This window comes from Pituophis catenifer, unplaced genomic scaffold (assembly GCF_029215685.1).
Source record: "Pituophis catenifer annectens isolate HBS135680 unplaced genomic scaffold, rPitCat1.0.hap2 SCAF_2, whole genome shotgun sequence".
Classification (NCBI taxonomy): domain Eukaryota; kingdom Metazoa; phylum Chordata; class Lepidosauria; order Squamata; family Colubridae; genus Pituophis; species Pituophis catenifer.
In genome coordinates, this window is record NW_027256882.1 from 88,347,070 (window position 1) to 88,370,805 (window position 23,736).

The following is a 23,736-nucleotide window of genomic DNA, read 5'->3' on the forward strand; positions in this document are numbered from 1 at the left end:
TCAGTTCTCCTAGTCATGGTATTTGAGTAACTGCTATAGAAGTGTCCATGCTGAATTTTATGTTCCTTTAAAGCCTCACTACTCAGCCTACTGTGTTTTGGACTTATATTTTTGCATATTTATCAAAATATATATTGTATTGGCTATGTGTAAATGCTATATGGCAGATAATGCTACCCAACATCTAGTTGTAGCTGCTCAGGAGTGGCAAAAGTGGGTCAGCTTTCAGGACGTAGACCAGTGGTTCATTGATGTGGCAAATTTAAGTATAGATCTTGATTTTGCTCTTTGCAGAAGCTTTTGCATCATCTTAAAAAGTTATCAACAGAGTATTCAAGATTGTTGGAGATTCTTGAAATTGCACTCGCTTTCTTAGCTTGCAGTGAACTACTGTCTACTGCTAAATGAACAGAAAGCCTTCTGTTCAATGCTGGCTATAGATGTCAGTCTTCAAGGACCCTCGTTATGAATCCTCCTCCCCTTCCATTTCACTTTTAATACCAGTTCCTAGCACAGGACCTCATTTGCCATTAATTACTTTCTTACTGAAAATTGTATTGAACTGATGGCACAAATACTGACGTAGTGCCTGAAGAGTTTTGGGAGGGGGGAGAGATTTACCTCTTCAGTTCTGAACAGAAAGAATCCCGCAGACATCCAATTTATTACATAAAGCAGACCCTGGAAAAGGCTTTTGCCTCAAGGGCCAAACTACACATAATGGCGGGAACATGTTCTGATGTTAAAAACATGGCTCTTCCACAATCACGTAGACCAGTGTGTTTTTCAAACTTGGCAACTTTTTAAGTTGTGTGGATGTCCGCTTCCAGAATTCTGGGAGTTGAAGTTCACATATCTTAAACATGCCAAGTTTGAACAACAAAGACTGGGAAAGGCTGAATTGGGTAAGCAACATGAGAAGGGAGGAAGACGGTGACTTTGGGAAAGTTCTATATTCCAGATTGAAACATGCCTTTCATTGTCGTAACTTAAATCTCCACCCCATGTCTTTACCTACAGTTTATATTTAAATACAAAGATCTACTTCTGTCATATCTAGTTTAGCCGGCATGGTGTGGCATACCAATAATTGATACTGGGTCAAGATACTTGAAATCGTGATTTATCCTGCAACAGTTCTACTGAGCTGAAAGTGGGGAGAGACCACCACTGAAGAATAGTATGCACTGTACAGTGTAGCTTGTATAGTCAAGATTCTTAGTTGAATGCTTAGCAATTGTCCTTTCTGCGAGTGGCAGGATGGGAGCAAATCAAATTACAGCTTGCCTGATTTATCTTAATTTACGATATAGTTGGCTCTCACTTTGCACTAATCCATACTTTGTTTAGCCATGATTTATTGAATAAACTCTTGCTGAGTTCATTAAAGCATCTTCTCAGCGGATTTAGCTGGAGCTATCACATTGGAAGATGCTTATGTGTTTCCCTCCCCCGGCCCCCCCCCAGGTATTATGGGATCGGTTAGCAGTGTAAGTCTGGCACTCCCCTTGGTCAAGGAAAGATGGTGTAACGGTTGGAGCCTGAAAAGGCTCTTGATGTGCGAGACAGACGGCACCTCTTCAAACTGTGTAGTTTATGCAAAAGATAAAGGCCAAACGGAACACCTGGGAAATTAAGCTGATCAAGTCTGCTGTTTTTAAAGGTGCTATTTTTAACAGGATGGTGATTAACCATTGAGAAAAGCCTCACAAAAGCATGAAGTTGGTTTCCCCTTTGCGCCAAGGTTCATGTCTGCTCAGTAACTTTCATGAGCAGTCTGTAGTAGTAGAGAAAACCTATCCAACAGCCTATATGCTGTCGTTATTGTAAATAAAAGGAGAAAAATCCCTTTGGCTTTTCTTACATTGAAGGCAGATTTTTTTTGGGTAATCCTTTAGATCTAGTGATTAGAGGCAGAGGCGTGTGTTAACTAGAAGGAGGCTTGCTTTTTTTTTTTTGCTCTTTTGCTGGCTTATGATGCAACTTCCAGAACAAAATTAGCAGGATGATGGCTCATAAACCAATTGTTTTAGGGCTCATTCACGTAACTGTGCTAAGAGGAACAATGCTTGTGATAAAGAAGGGGATTTGTCACTTATCCCTTAGTAGCATGTTGGTGAAAGACCACAGTTCAAAAGGTATGTGTTTGGAATCAGCCAGACAGGCCACGGGGTTTACCACATTACTGGCAGCATCGCAATCTCATGTGGCTTCCGTTTCATGAGGGAACTTTTATCCCCTCTTATAACTCAAGGGCATTATAATATCGTTTCTCTATGTGGGCAGTACAGGTAATCCTCAAGTTACGCCCACAGTTGAGCCCTGCATTTATGTTGCTAAGTGAAATATTTGTCAAGTGAGTTTTGCCCCATTTTTACAACTTTTCTTGCCACCGTTGTTATGTGAATCATTGCATTTGTTAAGTTAGTAACATTGTCGTTAAGTGAATCTGGATTCCCCATTGATTTTGCTTATCAGAAGGTTGCAAAAGCGGATCACTTGACCCCGGAACATTGCAACCATCATAAATATGAATATGCCAAGCATTTGAATTTTGATCACATGAACATGGGGATGCTGCAACGGTCATAAGTGTGGAAACTGGTTATAAGTCACTTTTTTTCAGTGCCGTTGTAACTTTGAACGGTCACTAAATGAACTGTTGTAAGTCGAGGACTTCCTGCATATTTCGTGTGCTCTCATTGGTTCTGTGATACATCTGGCTCCTTCCAAACTGAGAAAGAACTCTGAAAATATAATAATATTTGAGTAAACTCCCCTCTTGAAGCATTCTTCCGTGTATTTTTAATTTATATTTTTTATAATGAACATCACTGGATTTGTAATGAGCATCACTTGCCATGTAATGTTACATTAAGGGTAAGATCAGTATGTAAGGAGAGAGTTGGAGTTCAAATCCAGAGATGCCTGAATAGCTTGGAATTTTCCGTGATGTACCCAATGTATTCAAGGGTGTTTTTTTTTTCTTGATGCAATATTCACTTAAAGCCAAGATGGGCAATACAATTGTGTTGGATACCGCCCCCCCCCCCAAAAAAATCAGGCTTCCCATAGTCAATGCTTTTTTAAAATTATTTTTATGGCTGCATTTCAAACATATTGTGCTTGAGCATTTTACATTCATATGGCATATTATTCAGCCAGCATAACTGGATGAACAAGGAAAGGATACGGTGCCCTACTTCACACACAGCTAGGTCATGATTTGTTGAATAAGTCACAATTGAATGAGTTCAGTAAGCACTAGCCCATTCATTTTTTCTCACAAACCGGTGACTGAATTGTCTCAGGACACTAAGCCAAACCAACAGTGGTTAGAGGTGGTGACAGTTGCATCTGGAGGCATCCGATCATCAAGTCTTTGCTTTAAGAAAATGATGATCACCGCATCTGATGATGCGGCCTTTTCAAAAAATAAAATCAGATCTTAGGGCAGGGATGTTGGATTCTGACACCCGTCACCTCGAACATGAAGTTTCAAACGATCCTGGATTATTGCGTTTGTAATGCAAGAACAGGGTTATATTACTTTTCACAATGACTATCTTCTGAAAGCTAATCACAAATTAATTTAAAATCCAGCTTCTAAAGGACTGCAGTTTCTGTTCCAGTAAGTAGGTTGTTTGCAAGCGTCATTTGCAAAGGTAGTTAATGAAATTTCCACATGCTGAGGCAAAATATCTTTGTATAAGATCCAGGAAATAAAGAATAACAAAATCCTTTAACTCCCATGCCCTCTTTGTATATGTCTATGCATAAACCAGCTGGAAAGGAAGGGGAAAAAAGGAAACCGTGGACCGAACGAGCCTCAGCTTGAGCCAGAGAGGCAATTGCTGTATTTTTGTGTTTTGTAGAAGCCAGCCTGGGATGCTGTAGGCATGCCACAAGATGATGTAGTCATAAAAAACATGAGAAGTTCATTATAAACATCAAACAGAAAGAACATCTGGGCTACATGGTAACTCTAGAAAGCCATCCCAGCCCCTCCCTTCAGCCTACGTCATTCTGTAGAAAGCTACTGTTACTCCACTCCTGTGAAATATGGCAATTTTATCTGCAAAACTGAAAAGGTTGTTTTTAGTTTTGTTTTTAATAACATCTGCTTGGCCAGCATATGTGCAGACAGCCTAAAAAGCTGTAGGATTTTGCTGCAGGGTGCCTATTTATCAGGAAATAGGCTTTGCTTTGCTAGAGATCAACTACGGTACTTAAAGAAAAACCATTCCTTGCCCAACCCTATCTGTCTTCTGAGTGTGTGGAAAACTCCCACTAAGTACTGATCAAAACAATTGCACTGTAAAGTCATGTAAATTAAAGACACCAATTAAAGGCGTGTAACCTATCACTTCTGTAACTTGCTTGCCTGATTAATTTATGGAAGTCATTATCACAAGTTCTGGCTTTTCTCTTTTAGAGAAAATATTGGCACCTCCCCCTTTTTTCAGCAGTTCATTTTAGAATTGCTGGACTTTCTCTCCAGCCATTTTATTTTTGTTTTGCTGGTTTAGTACCCCCCCCCTTTTTTTGCAAAGGGGTGGGGAGGGGGTTGAAGTTGTCAAGACATTCGCGTACCCAGTAAAAAGCTCATTCCTTCTTCTAGATTCTTTGTGTCTGACAGCCTGCTTCCCTCCTGCCCCCTTCCTCTTTGGTCTCTTAGCCAGACAGTGAGAAAAGCAACTTTAGCAGATCACATTTTAAGGGGACAATTAGTAGCTTTTACCTGCCAATTGCCATTTGATAATCTGGCTCTGATCTCCAGGGCTTTGATTTCCATGAGAAGTACCCGCTTATTTCTCCCTTTGCCGTGGACCTCCAAGAATAGAATGGACTGATTTGATTATGTATCACCAACTCCTATCTACTATATGAAATAAGGGGAATTGTTGAAATAAATTCACGGAGGAGAGACCAATTGATAACTTCCAGCCTTGTGCCCTAAATGGAAATGCAGGTTCTCACTGGTCACTTGAGTAGACAGGCTAAATGACTGGATTCAATTTCATTCAAAGTAGGGCTCCCGTTTCTGGGCTGCAAAAATCCACACGGCCCCTAGATGGCAATAAAGAGACACAGAAAACTGTACTGTCAGTATCCAACAACTAGATGCCCTAGTACAGTGATGGCTAACCTTTTCCGGACTGAATGGCCAAAGCACCCAAATGTGTGCGCACCCAAACCTCCAAAATACAATGTGGCAAACCCCCTGCATGTGCCCCGCCCCCTGTGCATGCAACCCACCCCCCACGCATGTTAGTGCGTCTCTGCATGCGCCCCCCACATGCGCACACAGCCTCCTGAACATGCCCCGCCCCGTGTATATGCCCCCCCGCATCCGTGGCAGAGACCCGAAGACCAGCTGGCCAGTGGAAGGTGTGCACACATGCACAGCTGACCTGAACTGTGGTGACGGCTCATGTGCCATCAGAGAGGGTGCTGTATGCCACCTTTGGCACCCATACCATAGGTTCGCCATCATGGCCCTAGTATATACGATCCCTTTAATTTGCCAAGAAAATTGGAGGTTAATTTTGGTAATGGACTCTGGATTCCGTGAAATTTATCTGGTTCAATAAGTTAATGTTTGCAAATGTTTAAAAGAGTATTTGCCTATATGATTATCAAAACTGAAGTATTTCCTTCCTAATTTTAGCAGGCTGTACTTCAGATCATTCTTACAGGAGGATCCATACATATCTAGATGCTTCCTATAATGTCTGTAACTGATATGTTATCAGGCTCATTAATGTTATTACTATGAGGGATAAATGTGAGGATAAATAAGATGGTCTTTCGGTTTCTATCTTCTGTATCTAGAAGCAGTAAAAACAAAACCTAGCTGTGTATTGTTCTTTAGTGGCCCTCATTTTTCATTCTTCACAGATATTTGAAGCTGCTGATGTGATTGATCATCACTGTTATATTTTTACATCCACGTTTGCGCTTTTTTTTTTTAATCTTAAAGTGTACACGATGATAAAGCTAAAACAAATTTATATACTAGGTCCAGGTGTTGTTACTATTGCACAACACAGGGTCTTAATACCTAACTGAAATTACAAACATATTTATTTGGGTAATATCCACATGGTATCCAATCTGTTTTACTTCCAGGTAAACAGGTAATAAGTAGCACTAATTTGTGACATTTAACACTGAACGCTTGTTTGGATCATTGATGGTGCTACTTAATGGAAGACCAGTTGCCACTCTGACCAAGACTTAGTTTTCCTCCAAATATTATTTTAGCCATGTATATTTGGCCACCAGAGCTGTTGTATTCTGCTCTACAGGTCCCAGCTGGACGGCACCCTTGCGCATTACATGCCAGAATGCAACTCCTGCTGCCATTTAGAATCCTTTCTGAAATCCTCATGGTTGAGAAACTCATAGTGGATCTCCTCCTGGCTACTTCCCAAATTTGATATTGAGAACTGAGCACAATCTGTTCTAGGCAATCTAACCTTTTTCCATTAAGAAGTTGATATCGAGACAGAGTTAGTAAAAACACTAGTTTGGTCTTGCCTGTAAGACAAATAATCTTATTTCCACATTCTTTAGGGACCAATAAAGTAAAGCAACAATTTCCTCTAGGCAAGTCCTCAAGATTTTGGCCATGTCTCTCATTTCAAATTTTGTACTCTCCAATAATATAACAAGCACGTTAATATTTATCAAACTAACTGAGATCTATAGTTTAATGATTAGGAGCCCCGGTGGCGTAGTGGTTAGAATGCAGTACTGCAGGCTAACTCACTGCTCACTGCCAGGAGTTCGATCCGGCTCAAGGTTGACTCAGACTTCCATCCGTCCAGGATCAGTAAAATGAGGACCCAGATAGTTGGGGGCAATATGCTGACTCTGAAAAACTATAGAGAGAGGTCTGTAAAGCAATGTGAAGTGGTATATAAGTCTAAGTGCTTTGCTTTTGCTATTGCTATTAAGGCCAATTCAGCTCAAAGGATCAGAAAGGGACATAGCCTTAATTCCTGAGATGAAACTTTGGGTTCAAAATTCGTTGTTCCTTGCTTCTTATTTTAATTCTTCTTATAGCTACATTATAGGGGAAATCGATTTAATTAATTTTGGGATAAATCAATTGGACCACAATTATAGTATCACTTGGGTCAAGCAGTCAGATTTAAGACACCATACAGCTATGATGTAGAAAAAAAGGCATTTATTTATAAACAAGCATAAAAAAAAGGCAAGCTAAATGTAGCCAATCACATCGTTGCAAATGATGGGCTGCCTACTTCGGCAGTTCATTAGGGCAGCAAAGCTGCTACAGTCTGTAGAAAGCTCACTGATGTTGGCGTGGGACTGGTGGAAGTAGGGTAATGAAGGGCGCCCACCCAGACCGGCAGGGCAAGAGAAACGCTTGGTGCCATCCCGATCCTGCTTGGTGCGCTCTGTGCGGGAGATGCCAGCCAGCCTGCGGCGAACGTTGCCTGAGAGGTTAAGCAAGAAGCCATGGGGCTTGGCCAGCCAACGCTGCAGCCACCCCCGTTCCCCGCTTTCTTCAGGCAAGTCCATCCAGTTCTCCACTAAGTCAGCAAAACAGTTGTCCCCCAGCACAAGGGGCTGCCGGTTACGACTCTGGGACAAGAGGGACACTGTCCAGTCACCCGCATCAGAGGGTTCGCCATCCCGCCACCGCTCTAGGCAAGCATCTGAAGCCGATTTTGGTCGGGGCCTCCTGGCCGGCACTCGACGACGTAGGAAGCCCCCTGAGGAAAGCTTACTGGCTCTCAGGGGTGGAGGGCCTTCCTCATCCCGCCAGCTGTTCCCAGATACTTCTGAATAGCCCGAATCAAACTCCAGACTTCGCTCGCTGCTGGGTGGGGAGAAAGCAACCTCTTCTTCCACAGCTCCTTCCAAGCAACAGGCAGAATCTGCTTCCGAGATAGCTGATATCCGTGGGCTGATACAGGACTTTGAGGAAGGCAGAGCAGAGGGTAGCCGTATCTCCTGAGGTTCCAGTCGCAGCTCTCGGTCTTGAGCCCTCTTGAGATCGTGGAGCGTCCGCATCATGCACTGCATCTGGCCTCGCAGCACCTCGCTCGACTCCTTCATGCACAGCTGTGGGGAGGAAAAGCAATCGTCCTTATTTTCTTGAAATGATGATCCACCCAAGAAAAGTGCCCCGTTCAAGTCCCAGGTGAGAGCCATGACAACTGAAAATAGCTAGCACATATACCTCAAATTACATCTATGCTGAAATCCTCAAGCCAGCTTAGTCTACCTTATGTATCATGAGCTCAGTGCCACAAACATCCATAAAAAGCCACGTGTGGGTCATGAGTCCAGACGAAAACACAAAGATCAATGTCTCCATTGATCTGAGCTGGTGACCTCACACGACCCAGGCCTCCTTAGGCAAAAGCATTTGCTTGACATAAACCCTTTGATGACAGTCTCTGACACTGCTCTTTCCCTGCCGCTCAGCCTTTAGAAAGCACCACTCGCACTCCTATCACTCAGCTTACCTGGTCCACATATTCTAAGTGCCTAAGGAGTCCCACACATCAAGGATTTCCAGGGCCGACTACATGCCAAGAATCTCCCTCCAGCTCTAGAGCCCAGGCACCTTGTTAGGCGAGGGGCACCAAATCTGCCTTAACTGAGGGGTGGAGTTGGGAGCCAGAGCCGCACGCGCGAGCCCTTGCCCCGTCTCGTCTTGGCAGATCCCCCAGCCCTGAGGCGGTAGCTTTTCAGCAACATCTGCACGTTCCAAGCCCATCCCCAGCCGTACAAGCAGCAGCTTGTTGCAGTGGGTGAGTTGCCCCACCCGGCAGAAGATGACACAAAGGGTGTGTGAGAGCCTGCAGGAATTACACAAGCAGCCATTCAGGGAGGAAAAGGCAGGCGATACGGCCACCGTCACTGGCGGCAGAGGGGAAGACTGGACCAGCCGCCGTGTAAGCAAAGGTGAAGTTCATCTGGGAGTTAACGAGCTTTAGAAATCCTAGAGCAAGAGAGAGCTCTGCACCAGAGAAAGGACAAGATGTTCGCATAGGGGCAGAACTAAGGCCAATTGGCCTTTCTTGTAAGAAATCTGTATGACCAGATGAAGTGGCCAGGAGGAGCACATCCCTTCTAGGTGCTCTTAAAGGAAAGAAGGCCCTACTCTAATGGACACAAGGGGAGGGAGAGATATAAAAGCTAGGCTGGCTGGTTTCTTCATAGTAAGCAGGACATGTTTGAGGGTCTTCTCTAGTCTGGCAGGGAAAATGTTTTGTCACAAGCCCATAAATTTGCTTTGCCTATTTCTCAATCCTAGAGTGACAAAGGGAGAGTTGTGGGCTCAAATACAAAGACTGCAGAGTCCTAGTATCTTATTTTATTTTCCTCTCCCTTCTGCAGAGCCCCTTCCTGTTGCTTTCTGAAAGTCTTTGCAGTTCAGATCAAAGATCCACCACAGGCCACTGCTCCTCCAGGCATAATTTGGACACGGTCACAAGAAATGATTCATTTTAGCTGCTCTGGTGATACAGCATACAATAATCCTCAGTGCCTATCTCAAAACCAAGAACAAATGTGTCTTGGTGTGATAGTTCAGTCACAATTCCAGAGCTAAGAATGTAATTTTTTTTAAAAAAAAAGTAGTTTATATATTGTTTTGTTGCATACTCCATAGATCAGTTTCACTTCAAGCCTAGGAAACATTCATGTTCCCTTCCTAGTAACAGCACCAATAAAAGACTTTTACATTACAGAACTGAGTCAGCAATTGGTGGGATTTTAAGAGAAAAACATCCTCTTTTCAAATCTTGCATGGAAGAGATTAAGAAACAAGGCAACTTCCGTACAATTCCAGCTGAGCAGCAGCTGGAAAGAAAAAGGAATTCTCCTGATCTGACTAGCATCTCCTGTGGAATATGACTCCATATCCTGTCCCAAGCCTTGTAATAACGCAGGCCCCTGAGACCATCTCACGCCGAAAAGCTGACTAAATACGTAATCATACAGTCTCTATTCAATTCAATTGAATATGCAGTAATTCTTTTAAGGTGTTATTTTTCTCCTGATGTGCAGGCCATCCAAAAACCAAGTGCTGTCCTGGGTTCAAAAATCTAGACTGAAACAAATCAAAGCTTTAATGGCTGCATTAGCAGAAGGATAGAATCAAGATCACATGAAATGTTAATACCACTTTTATAATGCCTTGGTAAGACCACACTTGAAATATTGCATCCAGTTTTGGTCACCACCACAATGTAAAAGGGATGTTGAGACTCTAGAAAGAGTGCAGAGAAGAGCAACAAAGATGATTAGGGGACTGGAGGCTAAAACATATGAAGAACGGTTGCAGGAACTGGGTATGTCTGGTCTGATGAAAAGAAGGACCAGGGGTGACATGATACTAGTGTTCCAATATCTCAGAGGCTGCCACAAAGAAGACAGAGTCAGGATATTCTCCAAAGCATCTGAGGGCAGGACAAGAAGCAATAGATGGAAACTAATCAAGGAGAGAAGCAACCTAGAATTAAGGAGAAATTTCCTGACAGTGAGAACAATTAATCAGTGGAATGACTTGCCTCCAGAAGTTGTGAATGCTCCAACACTGGAAGTTTTTAAGAAGAGATTGGACAACCATTTGTCTGAAATGGTATAGGGTTTCCTGCCAGAGCAGGGGGTTGGACTAGAAGACCTCCAAGGTCCCTTCCAACTCTGTTATTCTATTCTATTGGTTCCCAAGACCATTTCAAAGTTGGGAAAGATGGTTTCTCAGTCGATAACGGGAGCAAAAGTCCAGACCTTGAGAGTCCCAGATGCCCTGAAAAGGCTGCCATGCTCTCTTCCATGCCATACTGCCTTGATAAGCTTGGGCAAGAGAGAATAAAAGATGGAAACAAACAAGATATCTTCCTGAGCAGCTATGACTGAGAAGCCTTGAAGCCACGTGTGCACACTTGGCACAAAGCACTTCCCACACAAAGACCAAAAAAAAAAGATTACGTGTTGTGCCTTGGGCTTAAAACAGCCACATGGGGCACAACGAGCTACAAAATGATTGGCTGCCTTGATCTGATAATTTCATAATTAGATTATCACTAAATAAATCACAGATGTAAAACTGGTCTCAAAATGGAGTTTTTAAGTAGTTACCTAAAAACATGTCTTGCCTATGTGCAACAGCTTCCAGAAACATACTCAAACTCAAACTTAGATGTTCCAACGTCTACCTTGATTTATTAATTCATGGTATGTATATGGCATTTTTCCAAAACCTCAAGCCAGCTTGTTACAAACAAACAGAACAGCACTAGAATGTTGTCAACTAAAACCAAATTAAGCTCTAAAAAACAGCCCCAAAGCACCAACTACCTCAACCTCAGAGATGGCCAGAGGGCCAGTCCAGTGGTTGATAGAACTGTCTATCCTCATGGCTCTAGTGATGGAGAGAGGGGCCTGCTATTGTAGTCTTTTCTGGCATCTGGCAAGGAAAAGCAGCCCTTGTGTACCATGGCTCTTGAGTGGTGAATTCTTAAAGGTACCCTTTTAAAAAGGGTAAAAAAGACCCCTTGGGACAGCCTACCATGCACCCCTTGATTAGAATAGACTTCCGCATTTAGCCTCCAGGTCTGTTGAGACTACAACTGTCAGAAATCTCAGCCAGCATTGCCTTTTTGTTTCCCCAACATGACAGCCCATTTGGCTAAGACCAAGAGGTTCTGCGTTCTAGTCCTCCCTTAAGCATGTAAACAAGCTGGATGAGTTTGGGACAGTCACACTCTCCCAGTTTAACCCATCTCAAAAGGTGGTTGTTCTGGGGAAAACAGGAGGTATGAGTGTTAGGTATTTATGCCACACTGAGTTGACCAAAATAAAAGTGGGATAAACCTCTAATAAATAAACAAATGATTGGAAAGCATAAGGTTGGAGAAGTACTCATTTCTCAGAACAAGAAAATGTTAAAGAAGCAATTTATAAGACTAAATAACATACGGGGGGAGGGGGGGAAAACTTCATCAAACTCGGAGCCTTCCTGAATGATACCACATTGGCTAGGAAATATGGTAGATGTATCCCAACATGCCTGGATCCACCAAGGTAAGAAGACTTGCCTATGAAATGATGTTTGGACTGGCGCATGCTGAGAGATTATAGGGCCGCGCTTAGAGACCAGAGTTATCACACATGCCTGTTCCCAAAAGAAAAATAATGCTGCTGCTTATTTCTCAATATGGTTCTGGCAGCTGCTCAGCCCCTTACAGGGACCCCATTTGTGGTGACAGTAAAGAATGACAAGAATTTTGCATCGCATATAAATACAAAGCAGAGATTGCACTAAACGTTATGGGGTTTTCATCGTCCATTACATCTCTCTGCCTTATTTATCCAAAGAGCTCCTTCCACCATGATATCACTTTTAATAGCCAAATTTACCACTTCAGAACTTCTCAAAACATGGTTTTTTTTCCCCTTTATATTTTTATGCTCATTACAAAAAATGCAAGTGATCACTACCTTCAGTGGTTGCCACTAACTTTGGATAACCTAGGAGCTTATCAGACCAATAGGATGTGAAGCTGCATCATCTTCATCATCATGGATATTAGATGATACAGAATATCCAGCTTCCTGCATTAGGCCTGTCACAGTCCTCCATGGGGGCCCTAAGTCAGTTTCTCCACTCCCTAGGACTATCCATCCCAACTACTAATGATGCTGGCTGGGAATTCTGCGGCTGTACTTGAAGCCATTCAAAGGACACTGGGTCAAGAAGGGTCTGCTAAGAGGATGAACTGAAAGTGGAGCAAGGTTCATGTCTTTTAATTCTCTCACTAAATGATGGGTTTCCCAAAGGATGCTCAAGGCAAGTTGAAAACGAATAGCATAGACTCCAGGCCTGGTATCAGCACCTGGCATTTTTAGGTAACTGCTGGAATCCCAAGAAACCAACGTATGCCAGTTCCTAAACTGAGCATACCAAGGCCTGAGGCCAGGAATTCCAGTCATCATCTTAATTTCCCAGTTCTTACAATGCCTCAGAAGAGCACTAGTCAGTGGTGTTGTGAGAAATGTAATGTGGCAGTGCAGAAGTAGTAGCTGTGGTCCACAAAAGGGCAGACAAACAGAGAAAGCAATTGACCAAATAGAATTTAATCCAGGAAGACACTGGTCAGCTCAAATCTACAGATTCCTGGGGGTTCTGTGGTGCTATCCTAGGAGAGCACAAGACCTATCGAATTCCATGCTGGCCATTTCTTATACATATTCTTAGAAATCAGGACAGTTGTAGCCAATCCTATAATGCCACTCTTTTTCAGACAAACATCCCAAGATCATAATGAGCTGTGGTGGTGCAGTGGTTAGAATGCAGTACTGCAGGCTACTTCTGCTGACTGCCGGCTGCTAGAAGTTTGGCAGTTCAAATCTCACCAGGTTCAAGATTGACTCAGCCTTCCATCCTTCCGAGGTCAGTAAAATGAGGACCCAGATTGTGAGGGAAATATGCTGACTCTGTAAACTACTTAGAGAGGGCTGTGAAGCGGTATATAAATCTAAGCGCTATTGCTATAACAATCTTTCATTTATAGCTTGCAGTGTCTCTACAGAGCACTAGAGGGCAAGCTCTATGTGATGATGGACATTTTTTCTTCATTGTATTCAGCTGGAGATGGGACAGATGAAACTTAAGGTGGTCCATAATGACTGCTCTCAGGATGTCCCATACAGGACATCTGTTTGTCACAGCAGCAAAGCTTCTATGAAGCTGGGCAAGGCTACCAAAATAAAACAGACCCTAAGCAAGCTTTCTCCACGTGCATTAGGAGTGAGAGCTCCTCAGTTATGTGGAAATTGACAACATAACAATTGTTATCTAACCAAAATTTAATTACTGATCGGGAAGATTCAACTTCCTGGATGCATTTCATCATGGAAACAGACCCTGATTGGATAGGGACAAATCGCCTGCTCCTCACTCAGTGGTCCTCAGCCTAGTCACACGTTTCAAAGCCGGCACCGGAACAACCCAGGATTAAGAAGAACCTCCGGGACCAGCCAGTGGGGGAATTTTCTCTCCATTCAATCCCACATTTTTTCTCCCCAGAATAACAGCCGATCCATCCCGCTTCCGACTCTCCCCTTCATCCTGGGCTGGACTAGAAGACCTCCAAGGTCCCTTCCAGCTCATTCATTCATTCAAATCCTTGCTGGATCGTTACCGCTTCCCAATCTCAGCTTCTTTTTTGAGGGCCAAGGCCCGTCGGAGACGGGAGAAGCAACACCTTCAGGCATCGTCGGAAGGCATTTTTTTCCCGCCACCAGGCTGCCCGATTCGGCGCCCAGATCTTCATATGTAAGGGTCCCTCCCTTGCCCCTTGGGGAGTCTGCCTAGGGTTGTAATGGGTGGCTCTGATCTCATCCGCAGCCCGGCCAGCTCTCCCAGCCAAGCCCCTCCGAAGGCACAGCGACATCGGTGCGCCGCTACAGCTAGCAATCCTCTAAACTAGCCAGAATGCGGACGGAGCGGTACAGCGCCTGCCTCAAGACAAGCGAGCGAGAGGGCTTGACAGCTCTGGGCGGAAAAAAAAAAAAAAAAAAAGCACCGCTTCACTCACTCGGCGCCTAAGACGCAAGCCCCGTCTTGCTGCCCGGACAGCCTTCAGCAGGCAGCCGTTCCCAGGGAAGGGAGGTCACAAGACAGGCGCTCTCGCCAGCGCTCCTTCGTCTCAACTCTGCTGCCCCGGGATAGAAGAAGGTCTTTTAGGAAGTTTTTTTCCCCCCCCTCCCTCCTGCCCCACCGGTCCGGGCTCTCCTCTCTTGGTCAGACACTAAAGGTTCGGGGTGGAGGACGCTCTAACTAGACCCCAGATTCAGTCCTTCTCATGCACGCGCCTCCGTGAACCCCGCTATTGCAGCCGCTCCTCCCCACCGCATCCCTGATTTTTTTCCCCCCCCTCTTCCCCCGAATTTACCACTTCTGCGCGGAGGTGGCTGACGAAGGCGTCGAGGCGCGCGCTGTGCATGCCAAAACTGGGGCGCTCAGCTGCCAGCAGAAGGGAACCGGCCGCGCAGCCCGGCGAGGACGAGGAAAGAGGCTCCGAGACCAACGCAGGAGGCGCTGGAAACTTTCTCCCTAGTTCGGTCCCAAAGCAGCGAAGCGCACCCTTCGGTTCAGACCGCGCCCCCTCCCTTTCTCCTGGCACGAGAGCCAATGAGCGCCCGAGATCTGGTCCCCCTTTGCTCGACCGACAGCCAATCAGCGGGCCAAACAAACTGCTTGAAACCTGAGCTTCGAGGACCGGGTGTAATTTAATTAGAGCCCATATTAGGAGCCAAAAGGTCTCGCAGATGGAAAGAGGGGCCGATGGGGCAAACGGTCCGCTCGGATCCCCTTGGGCACAGCGGTTATGGGGAGAGTGGGGAGCGCTCATGCTACTCTAGTCTAGCCTACCTCCGGCGAGAAGCGCCCTGACGGCCAAATCCTGACCTAAAAAGAGACACTCTTAGGCGCGAAGCTTCTAATTGAAGTCTTTTTCCTCATCTATTAATCGCAGCGGGACGGGACAAGGACCGCAACGTTTGATGTTCTGCTTGCTTATTGACCAGCCATTCGCTCGTCCTGCTAGTTGGTACTATTGAAAGAGGCAGGAGCTTTCTCCCACCTAGAGAAATAAAGGGGAAATTTCACATTCGGCTACAAACTTTCTTTATAATATATACTCACTCTTAACCATATCTTATTCCTCCTGTTGTTGTATATTTCCTCTATTTGTATCTATTTTATGTATCCAATCTACTTATTACCTAATACGTTCTTGACAAATAAAAAAATAAATAAAAATATATAATTGGCACCATACAATAGTTGCTTTCCAGCACCATCCACATTCAAAAGAAGATGCTCAAGCTTGCAGGGATATATACATTGCACAGTAGAAGCCCCGCTCCAAATACTGGGGAGGAGTGACTGTTGACTATGGGGAGGGAAATGTACTCTGCATATTCACAGGGGCACAAATAGTTCATCATGAGTGTATCTTCCAAGAAGATATCTATTCAAATCCTAGCATTTGAAAGCTGGGCTTATTTTATGATTTTATAATGTTTAAAAATGTTCATATAATTTGGGGTGTTCACAAAAATGTTTACAAGCATGATATCTAAATGTAATTGTGTGCATTTAACAAATTTCTAAGTGGCTGAAATGGAACATTTTACAGTTCCAAAATTTCACCATGAATTGTTTCCTGCTCCTGCACAGCTTCCTTTCTGTCTTGTGAAAAGCTCAGAAACTATACTTTTTCTGTTCCAAGGATGATATAGAACATATCCCCTCACCCTCCAGGAAATGAGTCTTAAAATGAGAAAGGTTGGATTGACAAAATGCAGAAGGCTATTTGTTGGTTGCCTACTTTGTGGCTTAATATGTGTATAGAACCCCCAGATCTGGATTGCAAGAATTTAAATTCTCCTGTATCTTCTGTCTGCTGCCACCTATTGGTCATCCATGTTTTTGCAGACCAGATTTAATCTGTGGGAAACTGGGCCATTGACTTCTTAATCCAATAAATCATTGATCAGATATGCATGGGTTAACTTGAAATGGAATCATACAGTTACAAAGGACTCTTTAAAAGTCCAGACTTAGTGCAGAGTGAGAATCCAAATGTTATTATTATGAATACACTGGACTACAGACTAGATGATCCCAAGATGATATCATAACATTTGAATTTTGTTATTCTTTGCTTTTCTCTCATGGTCATCCAGATTCTTTGCAGGTCTGATCTGGTAGTTCTATAATTTGTGCAAAGCCACCCTGTCTTGCTGTGATTATCTTGCACAGAGTATTGTATCATGCAATCCCTGGCAATAGGATTAATTCAAGAAACTATGACTGATGTGTTGTACAAATGCAGCCATGATGCTCCAGCCTTCTTTAGACACGCAAAAAGTAACATGCATTATGTCTGGATGGAATTAAATCCCTAAAGTGAATTTTTAAACAAAAAATGAAAACGATAAACCTCTTATTAATGCCTAAATAATACCATCCATTTTTAAGAACTCAAAAACTACACAGTGGTTAGCCCACAGCTCTAGTTGAACTAAGAGAAAGCATGATTGCATATAACATATCAAGCAAAAAACAAAACAGGTCTCAGTGAAGATGAAGGAACAGAATTTCTGCAAAAGTTCGCAAGTACATTTTGCAGCCATGATGATGAACATGAAGATGAGGAAGAGGAGGAGAAGGAGGATAATGATGATGACATTCATTCAGTTATGTCCAGCTCTTGGCGGTTCTATGGGCCAGGTCTCTCCACATCTTCTGATTTTGCACTACTAATTTGGCAGCCATGATGTGGATAGGTAAATGGTTAAACTATGAACCAAGTGCCATTTTTCATAACTGAAGGGTATAAACAGCGAACTTCTCCAAATAATTATTTGGTGGCAATTGCCTTTCAACTTGTTCATAAATAGCTTGAAACTGGCAGCAAGCAATGAAGGAGCCACATCTGCTGGCAACTCAAATTATTCTGGGTAAGCTATCAGGGACAGAAAGGGTATGAAACAAGAGAAAGTGGCAAGTATCAAGAGACCCCCCAAAAGCCATGACATTTATGTACAAATTAGTAGGATTGAAGTTCTGGCAAGTTTAATTATCTTAGAACCATGATCTATAGGAAAATTAAAATAATTGTCTGTAGGGTGAACAACGTGCTAGAAATAAGCTATAAAAAAGACTGCCAGTGTTCTAAGGTGTCTATATCAGCATTTCTCAACTTTAGCAACTTTAAGATGTATGGACTTCAACTCTCAGTTGAGTTGAGTTACCCAACCAGCAATATAGGACTCCTTACAAGGAAAGGGTATCCTGTTTGGGTCTCTTAATTCAGAGAAGATGAGAAGAGGGATGATAGCGACGTGATAAAAATGTATAAAATAAGGCCCAATCTGAAGTTCACGGGGAAAGGTTATTTGTTTCTTCACATCTGCCACCCCCTTTTCTTAAAAAGAATTTTTGCTTTAATCTTCAATTCCCACTAGTAACCAATTATAAGTATGTACAATTGCATCTGTTCTTTCTTTGCTATTCTTTTCCCCTCTGGCCACTCCCTCCAATATCTTCCTTGGTGTTTGCTTTAGATTATGAACTTTTTGCAAGCAGAGTTGTAAAACACTGATAATCAATTTGTTTTTTTCTTTAAAGGGTCACAGGATTGTAATGTCTTTGTAGCAAAAATCTGACACAGCTACTCCCTTTGGAAGCCATTAGGCATATAAGTGTCCTGTTGTTTAGAAGATGTATTGTCACGGTCGTTTGCCACAAACCACAATGACATCACAATGATTATGATGACATTTCTCCCAGCTCCCTGTGGGATGGCCCCATGGGTTTGAATTTTGATATCAATAAACTATATCTTTATTCCCCTTATGGTTTTTTTTTAAAAACCCTTTAGATTCATTCCCCAGGCACTTGGATTAGCCTGTCTAATATAGGCTGCCAACTCATTCATTGGAATGCTTCTCCCTTTATTCTTCTGACACTGGAAAATTGCCACTCTTTCTTATCCCGTCCCTTCTCAATACTGAAGTCTCATACTAGGTAAAGCCAATTGAGAGTTTCGGAAATATATTTTTTTATTTGTTTGTTATCAGCAAGGTCTATTCTTATAATACCCTGTCCATTGGGAAGAGATTATCGATTTCTCTCCAAGTTTGAGAAATTCTGGTCCATCTCTGAGAAATCAAATCAAATCTATCGCAGGAATCAGTTGGAGTACAATCAAAATATTGCCAACTGAAAGTGTTGGTTTAGAATTCCAATCAGCTAAAAGAGCTGCATATAAAGCTCTCTGAAAAATCTATGAAGGCCATTAAGTTTCACCCAACAAAAGCTGTCACAGCTAAATTGCTTTGGATCTCAAGAAGATTGAGTAACTTTATACTCATCTACGTGGCAATAAATTCACATACATTTTGATAAACTATAGGGCTGCCATGTAAATTTGTCATAGAGTATCATCACGGTCAAAAGCAGGAGACTCATAATATTGTTTATCTTTCCTAGAGAGGTAGTTTATTTTACTACTTCTGGTGGGCCTGTTATGGAAATTATCTGAGAGCTCCCTTATTACAGAAGGAGGAATGCCCTCAGTGGAAATGAAATTGATTAAAAAGTCTCCATAACCTGCTTTAACAGTGTCAGGGGCTGGCTGTGTATACAGTGGTCAATGCTGGTAAAAGAATTCCTGGTTTTCATTCAGCATTGCTCATTTTTTGAAGCAATATATAAACAAATATATGCCTAACGTCAATCTCAACTACTAATTAAAATAATAATAGTAACAATACCTTTAACACCATCAACAACAACAGCTGCCTATCCCAAGTGCTAGGGAAGGACTCAAGAGGTAGACAGAAGTGCTAAATCCAGTGTAAACATCTGGCTGTGTGATCACCCATAATAATAACAGCATTATTTTTATAGAGACAGCTTGACTTGCTTACTTGAGCCATTGGAACCTCTTTTTTTTAGACAATATATAGGTATTCCACATTCTTTCTGTCTAGAGAAGGGATGTTTTATTTATGTCCACCTTGTGGATTTCCTGGGGACACAGAGAGCACTGTTGGAAACAGGAGATTGGGCTCATATAGGTAGCTGTTTACTGAGCTGGACACAGATTGGCAATCAGCTCTATTAGCAGAAGCCCTGTGGATTAAGGGCTGATTTACTCAGAGGCCCTGGGCAGTGCATTCATACGCAGTCCTTCTTTGACTGACCTCATCCTCAGCAATTATACCAGAGGAAATTCCAGCCACTGCAATATTTTTACTTAAAGATTAGTAAATGGTGGTAGGATTCAGCCCAGCAAAATCCTCATAGAAACCTTTTCTTCCTAAAACAGCACCTTAACTGGAACCATCACAACTGACGCAAGTCGAAAAACCCAGCAAACAGGGCCCTAAAGTAGCCTCACAGCAGATAGTGGCCCTGGATCTCCCCGCCTGCCAGGGTTTGATTCCACAATCTGAAGTAAAGGCATCTGTGTGCAGTTGGAATTGGGTGGCAGGCAGTAGGAGGGTTCTTCTCCCAAGCCAGTTGGCACAAGCTGGACTCTCAAACAGGCTGCCAGTTCTTCCTCCTCCTCCTCCTCCTCATTCCTGAGGGCTTGGGTTGACAGGTACAAGCCTCAGCAGCTCCCTCTTACACACCCACTGTTAAGAGACTAAGGACATCACTGGGCTCAGGCTATTTCTATAGCAGGAAGTCAGGCCTTTTCCTCCCAAATCAGTAAGGAGAGGCTAAGGGAGGGGAGCACACGGGAGCAGGGCATGAGCAGTGCTGAGGACAAGGACTTCAGAAGATTTAGAAAATTGTTTTCGCTTTCCCTTATGGGACCATTTTGGGTCAGGCTTGCGCTTACAGCCTATGATGCTAGGGCTTGTCAGGAAAATGGGTAGGAAGGTTCCAGCCCTTGAATTCAGTCTTGCTCACAAATCCAGCTAATTAGACACAAATGTTGCTAATCCCAACATTTCACAGAAGGGCCATGTGAATCCTTTACTTGGGTACCCAGCTGCAGGTTGGAGAGTTGGCTATCAATCAATCAGAACAGAGCCAGAAGGGACCTTGGAAATCTTCTAATCCAACCCCCTACTCAATCAGGAGACCTTATACCATTTCACATAGGGTAGGTGCTGTCCAGTCTTTTCTTAAAAACTTTTTTTCTTAAAACTCAAGCAATTACTTTTGCTGGCCTTCAAAGAGTATAGGTTCATCAGTCCAAGAAAGGAAAATATAATCCAAAAATCAATGTTGGATAAATCCAAACACACACACACACACACACACACACACACACACACACACTTTTTGCCTTTTCCAGGATTATTAATTCAAGATTTGCAGATTAGATTAGCAAGGAGCCCATATAATTTACCCAAGGAAGATTAGGAAGAGAGGTCAGTCATTATTTCTTTGTCCTTGAGTGCTTGGGGCAATCTCCATCTCCAGCCAGAGTCTAAAATGCAAGCAAGATTTCTGGCCTTATTTTTGGACTTTATGTTTCTTTCCTGGCATTCTCTCTTTGTCTTGCAACAGTCACCCTGATAAAGGCTTCTGGAGAAAATGAATGCCGCCCTTAATGCTATTTTGGCTCTACTGAAGGTTTTCTCCAAGAAAATAACTGTGCTGCTTTAGCCGAAGTACAACTCCCAGAGAAAGCCTCTCTGCTGTGTACAAGGTCAGTGGAAACCTATTCTGAGCAGGAGCCCAACCCTGCTATATTGGCTTCGTTTGATTCAGGAGAATCCCTGCTCTGAAATAACTGCATGCTAAGAGACAGTGCCACGAAGCCTACAAGCCTTTGTGGTGAGTCCTCCTTAGCCCCAGCTATTTATCAGAAATGCAAGCTGATTAATTTAAGACTGGCAACTTTTCAACTCGCCAGTGCTTTGTAACAGCAGTTTGACAAGCAAGTGATACTGGTTATCTACATGCTGTGAGTCTTATTGTTTTCTGAACCTCAAGCTGTTGTTAAAAAGCACAAGGCAATGCCAGGCCAGCATTTATTTTTTTTTCTGGTCAGTTGGCAAACCTAAATATAACATGCCTGAAATTTGTATTCTAGGAATTCTCTCTCCTTTCCTCTCCCATCCCCAGCAGCATAGATCACTTTAGAAGATGTATTTGTTTATTTCAAAATATTTATAAGCTGCTTCCAGCAACAGGATCCACAAAGCAACAGAGAAAAAGGATTCAGACGTTGATACAGCCATGGATATTACTCAAAACACTTGTGCGTTATGAGTAAATAATAATGCTCGGTCCGAATAAAAACAATGACCCCCCCCCTTACTTCAATTGGCAAACAGTATTTCTGTAAAGATATCGAGTTTCCTTCAAAAAACAAAAAATAAAGAACATATGAGATACACAGGGGACTACAGCCCCGTCAGGGTTTCTTGGTATGCTGAGGCCTTCAGTCACATGTGAATGATCCACACTGGAGCATGTGCAGAAGCCTAACATTTCCAAAAACGCACAATGTCCCTGAAGCAAGATATAAAGACATACATCAGGACTCCCCCCTCAAAAAACTTCTCAGCCTCTGGTCTCCATTCATTGTTAAAACATCCTTGTTTCTCTAAGGTCTCTGGCTGTTTTTTGGATTCGGTTTTGCTCTCTGGAGTTTCCTGAGTCACTCAGCCAAAGCCTTCCTTCCAAGACAGTACAGAGTTTGAAATATATATCTTGGGGAGTCGAGTTCTTCCTCTGCTGCAAAAACGGATGTGCAGCTTTCCACCTCCCCATACTTGGCAGTTCTCCTCAAGCACAAAACCCTCTCAAAAGCCCATCCCCCCCCAACCCAGGGCCTCACGCCAAGGCCATGAGAACTTCCTTTTTCTGCTCCAACTTCGTATATATGAAGGACGAATAGGTACTAAAGCCCCACAGAAGTTGGGGAAGGGAGGGGGGAGTGTCAATCCAACATATTTAAGCTTCTCTACAACTTCTTTAGCAGTTAGTAGCAGCAGCAACTCTCAGCCACACACAATAGTGAGTCTTTTACCCATTTCTATGAAGTGTTCGTTCTTCATCTATTTATCTGCATTTGTATCCCTTCAAAATGCCCCTCCAAACTCTTGTATTCCCAGGGCTGCCGGGACATTGCAATCTAGGTCAAACTGCAGGGTTCTCTTTTCTTTCCTAATAAAACTTAGTTTTATTATTTATTTATTTATTTATTGTGCTTTTGAGTCAGTTCTTGACCTTGGCAACAGCCTGGACAAGTCCCTGCATTTTTGGGGGGGGGGCAAGATTTCAGAAGTGGTTTGCCATTTCTTTCTTCTTAGGGCTGAGCGAGACTGACTGGCTCCAGGTTGGCTATGTGCCCAAAGGCAGGACTAGAACTCACAATTTCTCAGTTATTAGCCTGGTGCCTCAACTACTAAATCAGACTGGCTCTGGCTTAATTTTAATAATGCCCATTAATTCTGCAAAGAGCTCTGAGAATATATGTATTGCATTGTTGTGTGCCACTGTTTTTTGAAGCAGTAAAACTGAATCATAGTGAGCAGTCTCCCCAGTTACAAAGAAAACAAGATGAAACCCACATCCAGAATGGAAGGACGGGGCATGATGTCTGAAATAAAAGACAAATTAAAGCATTGTGAAATGTCATAAGCCATTCCCCAAAGCAACGAGGTTATGCGTAAAAAGGTCAAATAAATCACCATCCAGCTCACTGAATAATCCCCTCAAGGGCCTGTGCATCAGAGTGCAGCAATACGAAGGTGGAAATTCAGCCATAAATGGAAGCAGAATTTATATTCAAACCCACATATACCCAAACCTCATATCTTCAAACCCCGGGCCTGAAGGCCAACAGCTGCACCTTAAGGTTTTCTTCCCTCCAGCCTGACATTCCTTAAATCTCTCTTTTTAAAATCCTCTTACATGCTTGGGCCACACAACACACTAAATCACAGTGTAGTTTGTTAGCTTAGTTTAGTGCCTGATGTTTCACACACCATAGTTTGTAAATGATGGCTAAGCGTACAGCGCATTATTGAAGAAAACATGGTGAAACCAATGGCAGTTTAGTCTATTGTATAAACCAGGTTATAATTGCAGTTCCTTGCAGGGCAACTGTTACATCAGTTTGCATCTCCAGAAAAAAAAAAAGTCTCTGCAAGGGCAGACTTTCTGACCTTCTTCTGGTGCATTCATAGTCTGGGGGT

At 43.0% G+C, this 23,736-nt stretch overlaps 1 protein-coding gene across 2 annotated transcripts; it reads right to left on the reverse strand.

Annotated features, from left to right (window-relative positions):
- Nucleotides 1–7,183: 7,183 nt before the first annotated feature.
- On the reverse strand, nt 7,184–23,729 carry INKA1 (inka box actin regulator 1). Of its 2 annotated transcripts, none has more exons than XM_070933763.1 (2): nt 23,707–23,729; nt 7,184–8,100 (listed from the first exon to the last, which is right to left on the reverse strand). In XM_070933763.1, the coding sequence occupies exons 1-2, from the start codon at nt 23,719–23,721 to the stop codon at nt 7,231–7,233; spliced, it is 885 nt and encodes a 294-aa protein (XP_070789864.1). In that variant the 5' UTR covers nt 23,722–23,729; the 3' UTR covers nt 7,184–7,230. The 2 variants fall into 2 exon arrangements, with proteins under 2 accessions (XP_070789864.1, XP_070789863.1); XM_070933762.1 differs by lacking the exon at nt 23,707–23,729 and adding an exon at nt 14,949–15,083.
- Between the last annotated feature and the right edge of the window lie 7 nt (nt 23,730–23,736).